At 40.0% G+C, this 7,647-nt stretch overlaps 1 protein-coding gene across 1 annotated transcript in view; it reads left to right on the top strand.

Annotated features, from left to right (window-relative positions):
• The first annotated feature begins 629 nt into the window (after nt 1-629).
• Nucleotides 630-7,647, top strand: part of TBCA (tubulin folding cofactor A) — an 80,579-nt gene continuing 73,561 nt past the window's right edge. The window contains exon 1 of the mRNA XM_059418116.1: nt 630-798. Within this exon, the coding sequence (XP_059274099.1) occupies nt 746-798 (53 nt within the window). The 5' untranslated portion in view covers nt 630-745. The remainder of the gene's footprint in view (nt 799-7,647) is intronic.

Raw genomic sequence — 7,647 nt, 5'->3', positions numbered from 1 at the left:
ATGTGCCCAGTGTTGTTTAATTGGCTCCAGTGTCGGTTGGTTTGTATGACCACCAAGCCCAAGCTTTGGTATGCCACATAAATTTTTAAGTTGAATATTTAAGATAACCAAGTGGTGATGATTATTTTTAATAAGTCCTAGAGTTATTTCCTTTGTGAGTTACATGTTTTGCAAACATGTTTTGCAAAGGTCCGAGGTAGAGGGTAAAGATTTTCTTGACTGAGTGCATGATGGTAGTTTATTTATTAAACATACATTACTTTGTCCCATTTGACACCAGATGACACCAAAAAATCCTTAATACAATTTTTAGGTCATTCTGTCCATTAAGTAGATCATTTCGCAAAGCAATGTCATGGCCAACCAATCTACCGGAGAAGATACTGAAGTTTCCCACAACGCCCAGGCTGTGGAGACCGGGGAAAGTGTAACTTGTGTCCACACTAAAAGAAAGGCTGTTCAAACACTAAAAGGAAGGCTGTCCAAGCGAGACGAGGACAGGTTCCACGAGCGGGAAAGTGGGTGGAAGCCGATGACAGCAGGTGCAGAGAGTGACCATCCCCAGGCCCGCGATCCACCCGCCTCGACCCCGCCCATCGGTGTGGCCCGCAGCAGAGCCGCGCCGGGGTCTGCGCATGCGCGCGAGGTCGCGGCAACTACGCCGACAGTACCACCTCCTACGCGCCGTCTTTCTCCACGGTTACCCTAGCTCTCCACCCCTCCTTTCCGCGGCGCTCGAGGGATCATGGCCGATCCTCGCGTGAGGCAGATCAAGATCAAAACCGGCGTGGTGAAGCGGTAAGGAGCCGAGAGCGGCGCACAAGCCAGCGCCTCGTCTCCTTAGCCTTATGGCGGCCCGAGAGGTTGGGCGGAGCCTCCGCAGGCCCGAAGCGGGCTATGGACTCCAGGCCTCACCTGGGTCTCGGCGGCCCGCGGGGCTAGGGTGGGGACGCAGTAAGGGAAGCGTCGGAGCCTGAGTCCGCGGGCCGGGACACGCCCCTCCCTTGCCTTTCTCCAGGACAGACCTAGCGGTTGGGCGGTGAGGGTCGGCGCGCCCCGCCCCTCGGGCGCCGGCCGTTGGGGAGACCCGGGAACGGCGGCCGGGGAGCTGGAGGGGCGGCGGCCCGGAGGCGGAGAGGACGCGGTTTGGGGTCCTGCCTCCGGTGTGCGCGCACCGCGGGTCTCCCTGCCCAGCTGGACTGGGGGGAGGCGGATCAGTTCATCACCAGCCCTCAGGTGGAAGCGCTAGCCCGTTCTAAACTTTAGAGGGGACGCCGAAATCCGGGCCCTAGTCAGAAAGGAGGCCTTGTTGCGGCCCTGTGATCTAACATGGCAGGCGGGACTCCCAGTCTCTGAGAACTTCCAGCACACTCATCAAACTTGCGTGACCTAACTCTCCCCCGTCAGCTTCCCCGAAGCTCGCCCCGGAGCTTGTGGGATGCTGTTTAAGTAACTATCCTGGGTAGGCCAGTCCTGTAATCGGCCGTAATTCCGAGTGCTGTTAAGATACTTCAATACTTACTAGACTTTTATGGTTCAGACCCGGGAAATCAAACTTTTGGATGGGGCATTCTCGGGGAAAAAAATAAACAGCCCCCAGAAGAAGCAGGTTATCTTGCAGTAGAAATAAATTGTCTGGTCCTAGCCGTTTGGCTTCTTCCTCTTTGCCTACCTTTCCTCCCTCTGTTGGTCTTTCCACCGGAGGAAGGACAGGCAAAGGGAAGAATAAATTCACTTACTGAGATACAGCCTCTGAGGCTTGACCCAGGATTGCACTGTTCTTGGCTAGAAGCTTTATTGTTACGGCAGTAGGAAGAGTCTATGAATAATACTTAAATGCATAGCCTTTTCTCAAGTGAGACTGTTTGGGTTCAAATTTTGATTCTGCCATTTATTGTGTATTGTTGAATGCCTTACATTGCGCCGTGGCTCAGTTGCCCCATCTGTACAATGGAATTAGTAGCCACCTCATGCACCTGTTGGAAGCAGTGCCTGCTATGCTGTTTAACACAATATGTGGCAAATAGCAAGTGGCTAGTAAATGTTAACTTAATAATGTTGTTTGCGTACGTGTTTTACAAATGAGAAGCTGAGGTTTAATGAAGTTAAAGTAGAAAAACGAAACTTGTGCTAGTTAATGGCAGAACAGGGAAAAAGATCCAAAGTTTCTGATCTGACATGTATAATTGAAAATATAAATAATTTGCACTATCACTCATCCTAGAATTCTGTTGTTCACTTTTACTAGATTTTGGTTATGTCGTTTTAGTAACTCTATTTGCCAGAAGTACCAGCGTAGGCCAAAAGTCATGAGAAATGACTTCTAATGGTAGTTTTCCGTTAATTACCTGTATGATCTTGTCCTTTCTCATCCTAATGGCCTACACTAGTTTATAAAATTAGTTTTAGTAGTTATATGGTTATAATACATATTCTAGAAAAAACACACCCATTTAAATAATAATCTAAATTTTTTGGCTTTCAAAAATTATCAAGTGCGTATGGAAATAAAGTTTAGTTTTCAATTTATTTCAGTAGTAGAGCATTATCAAACTTTAATTTTGATTCTTCATACTTCAGTACAAAAAATTTATCGTTTTTGTGAAACCCCTTTGTAATTTACTATTTACTTAAAATTTATGTATTTACTCAAATTGTTTATAAATTACTGGAAATGTCTACCACAGATTTTTTTTTCGTAGTTTTTCTAATGACAGTTGAGTGTAGAGCTTCCCCAGTTGTACTAAAAGATAAATTCTTTAGAAAATCTAAAACTTCTATTTTAACTGTTCATTATTTATATTTTACCTTAGTAGACAACCATCTAAATCCATAAATACTGTTCCCTGTCTCTCTTCTGTTATTTTTTGCTGGAAAGTTATTTTACTATGACTTTTTCCATCTTTTGTCTTAGTGTCCTATTTTTAAAATTACACATTTTACTTCAGCAAAGAAAAAAGTAGGTAACACAGATACAGCAGGAACATATTAATAATTGTTAGGGTGGAATAATCATGGGCTTCATTGTTCTTCTCTGTATATGTTTAAAATTTTTCATAATAATAAGGCCTTCAAAGTTATGCATTTCTTTCCTCCAAATTTAGTTTCAGAGACTTCTTGAGTAGTTTTATGATTCAGACATGTTTTGTGAACAAATTCAATGGTTTTTTTAAAGCAGTGGTCTAAAACCCAATATCTATTCTCAGCACCTTTTTTTTTAGCCAGATATTAATTTCCCATAGCCTCATTTCCCTTCAGAAGTCCTAAGTTCTATTTGAAAGAGGACATTTAAAGTCATCATTCCTGTCTCCAGTTACTTCAGTTTTTCTCTCCAGGAGTTGAGAACCATTAGAATTATATTCTAGTTATTACTCCTAGAGTTAAGTATCGGTGGCTCTCCTAGGGAGGGTGAATTCTTAGAGTTTAGTGTCTAATCAATCTGCTAGAATACTAAAGGTGATCCAGAAGTTCCCATAGTGGGTTTTAGTAAGAAATCTGAGTAGAGAGGTGGAAAGTTACTAGAGTATGGAAATAGGCAGTAAGTAGATGATGTATTAGGCAACAGAGAAATCAATGAATGAAATAGGAGAGTTTCAGTGTGTTGGCAAATGGTGAAGGCAATCCAGTGATGGCAGCCATGTTAGCAAAGTAGAAGCAAGTTTCTTTTCTTTCTTTCTTTTTTTTTTTTAAGATTTTATTTATTTGACAGAGAGGGAGAGGTAAGTAGGCAGAGAGGCAGGCAGAGAGAGAGGGGAAGCAGGCTCCCCGCTGAGCAGAGAGCTCGATGTGGGGCTCAATCCCAGGACCCTGAGATCATGACCTGAGCTGAAGGCAGAGGCTTAACCCACTGAGCCACCCCTAGAAGCAAGTTCTAAGGGTTTTAGGGAAGGCCTTGCAGAAACAGGCAGAAGCCTTATGGTACCCTAGACCTAAAGAAACTTAGTTATCTCATATGGTAACAAAGGGAAACGATCTGATTGCTGGAAATAGAATTTGAGAGAGATTAGAACCCTAGAAACAAGAGAAGAGTCCAGTTACTAGGAATGGTTTGTAAGAGTTGGACAGCAAAGAGGCTAACTTGTACTGAACCTCTTGAGAACTCCTTAAATATCCCCTTCCCAGGAACAGGTTTGTTTTTCCAGAGCTAATTATGGCTGTGAGAGATGTGTGCAGTTTCTTCAAGCAGCAGCCTTTGTTCACATGTGAGTTATTATTTAACGAGTACTGGTGGGTTCGAGTCTGGCAGGTGCTTTTTAAAGTTACAGATCTGTGTTTCAGGCAGATTGCTAGACCTACTGGTATCTGTCATTGGGTCACAGCTAATGTAGAAGCCCTAGGAGGGAGTTAGCAAATACCTCTTCAATTTTTATTTTCTCCAGTGCATAACTGAAAATCCTCCCACTCCCTTAAAATATATATATAATATATATATATATAATATATATAATATATATATATAATATATATAATATATATGACATATATATTAATATATATATAATATATATATTTGGTGGCATCAGTTGTTCCAATTTACCTGGGGTTGAGGGGTTTCTAAAATGTAGAATTTTTTTGATGCTAACACTGGGAAAGTCAGTCAAAGCAGGGTGATTTGTATTAGTACTTCTGTAACTAGCTAACATAGCACTGTTCTGTGTGCCGTGATTTATTTGAAGGCTCTTTGCTGATAATACAACTGTGAATTGAATGTAGTACCTTACTTAAATTAAAACTTAACTGTGTCCTGTAAATATGAATCCTTGCCAGAGTAGTTTTCTGTATCAGTTTAAATTGTTAGTGATTTAGAAAATAACTTTCATTAAAGTAGAAGAAAATAGAGGCTCAATGTTTTAAATGTTGATACGGTATTTCAGCTCAATGTCTGTGTCTACCATAAATTCCCCAGTAAGATTTGTGTTTATAAAAGAAGTATTTTTTACTAGATTTATGGTAACTACAAGAAATACTTTTACAAAAACAAACTGTTGTCATGCATTTAACATGAAGTTTATTTAATAACCTTAAAGCCAAGTTATTTTCAGTAAAGCTTGCTAAATTAGCCCACTGGTGAGTGAATTAAGTGATTAAAAATACTTTCTTAAATATATCTTTTCATAACCATTTTAGATTGGTGGTGGTTTAAAATCCAGTGTGAACAAAGAATGTTAGGGCATTGGAAATAGCACTGACATTGGCCCATAGTTTTCCTCTGATTAAATGAAAGTGACACCAGTAGATTAGAATGAGACTAGGACAATTCACACTGCAATTGTGTTAGTTTAACTTTAACAATCTTTTAACACTCTTGTTTAAATGTAGCTGACATACCATAATTACAAATCTACAAGCCTTGATTATAGAATTTTACATCATGAATCAGTGGGGAAATTGTATTGATTTTTTTTTTTTAAAGCAAGTACCTTTCCCAAACTGTGGCATCTTCCCAAATGTTTATACCTTTACCTCTGATATACAGTTGTTTATGATATATATACTGTGTACAGCAGACATAACAACAACATAAAAGGAAAATTTCCATGTTATTAAATATATATTCATATATAATGCATATAATATACTCTATTGATATACATTATTGTTCTGACATAAAAGTGCAAAATAGGAATGATACATATATTTGCAAAGACATAGTTACAGTTTTTCCCCTGTAGCTTTAGTTGTTTATATACTTCTTATAAAGATGGATAGAAGTATGGTGGACAGAGGTTTAGGATATGCCCGGAAAATTTCCTGTAAGCTTTAGTAGTTTTTTTATCTTCTCTTCTCCCACATCATACCCCTTTGATTTGAGTTAAAGTAAGTTCAGCCAAAATGGCCAACTTCCTGCCTTGAAATTTAGCCAACTCCTTTTGGAATTTTTGTAATGTATTCAGTTCTCCAAAGCGATGGTCAAAGGCAGTGTCAAAATGGATTGCAGGTGGTCAGCTCTTCACCACCTTCTGCCAACTACTTGGCAAGCAGTGACTTTTAGAAGCTACACAGCTGGCAACCAGATGTCTCTTCAAGCTGGAAAGGGAGTTATTTAAGGCCACTCATGACCATGGTTTTCCCAACACAAGCTATATTATTCTGTGAGTTGAATGTGTAAGTAAATGATCTTTTGACCTGTGTGTGTGTGTGTGTGTGTCTGTGCACGTGAGCGTGTGAGTGTGTTTTCATTGCATTTTTTGTTTGGTAGAAAATTTTGAAAATCTGTAGCAGAGCAAAGTTGGAAAATTTTGTTAATAATAACTAGTCCACAATCCTTAGAATATAAATGCTTGGATGTGTGATCTGTTTATTCCAGGGTTCCATTTCCTATAATGATGCTGTTTTATTTGCCCAAATAGAGCTGAGTTTTTTTAAATTTCTGGTGAAAAAAATTTTATTTAGATTTAGCCAACTGGACTCAGTTTCGATGATCCCAATTTTGTTGGCAACATCCAAAGCATCATAGTCGGGAGCCATTCGAACATATGCCTTCTTCTCTCCATCAGGCCTGATCAGGGTGTTGACCTTGGCCACATCAGTGTCATAGAGCTTCTTCATAGCCTGTTTGATCTGGTGCTTGTTGGCCTTGACATTCACAATGAACACAAATGTGGTGTTGTCTTCTGTTTTCTTCATGGCTGACTCAGTAGTCAGGGGAGCTTGATGATGGTATAGTGATCAAGCTTGTTTCTCCTGGGGGTACTCTTTTGAGGATATTTGGGCTGCCTTCGGAGACGCAGAGTCTTGCTTGGGTTGTTGGAACATAGGTACATACTGATGGATCTTTTTTTGGTGACTGTGGATGCCTTTCACCACTGCTTTCTTGGCCTTCAAAGCCTTTGCTTTGGTTTCAGCTTTGGGAAGAACAGGGGCTTCCTTCTTAGCTTTCAGCACCATCTTCATAAAAGGGTGGAGCTGATTTTTATTTTGTTGTTTTTTTAGGAGAAACTTTAAAAAAAATAATAGAGAGCAAGCGAGCAGAGGGAAGAGAGAGTCTCAAGCAGACTCCACGCTGAGTGTGCAGCTCACCACACTGAGATCATGACCTGAGCTAAAACCAAGAGTTGGATGCTTAACCCAGTGAGCCACCCAGGCACCCCTAGAGATTATTTTTAAATAACATCAGTCCTATGACTGATCCAGAAGTCATTTATTTAGCAGCTTCACTCAGAACTGATATCTTCAGTCACTTAGTGTTAAGTGTGGGCACTTAATAAGTACTCAACAGAAGTCTTTCCATTGAACAAATGAATGAATGGAACCTTATTCTGTAAGGTTTTTTTTTGATACAATAAGCAGTAGGGAGCCCTTGAATCAATTACAGTATGACAGTATAATAGTTACCATAGCTATTTATTGTTACAGTTTGAGTTAAACAAATAGAATCCCAGGCTCCACTTAATACATACTACATATGGAACCCTAGGCAAGTTATTTAACCTTTAAAAGCCACAGTTTTCTTAGCTGAAAAATGGGTTAGTGACAATACCTTTCTCATATTGTCATTAGGAGAATTAAATAAGGTAATCATGTAAAAGTATTTGGCCCAAAACTCTGATTGGTAGTAAATGTTTAATTATGTTAACTGTGGTCATTATTATCATTACCACCATTCTGTAGATACATAAACAATGTGGATATAGGACATAAAGATGA

The sequence above is a fragment of the Mustela nigripes genome, chromosome 12 (assembly GCF_022355385.1).
Source record: "Mustela nigripes isolate SB6536 chromosome 12, MUSNIG.SB6536, whole genome shotgun sequence".
NCBI lineage: Eukaryota > Metazoa > Chordata > Mammalia > Carnivora > Mustelidae > Mustela > Mustela nigripes.
Note: the sequence above shows the minus strand (reverse complement) of the source record. Positions and strands in the feature narration are given on the sequence as shown.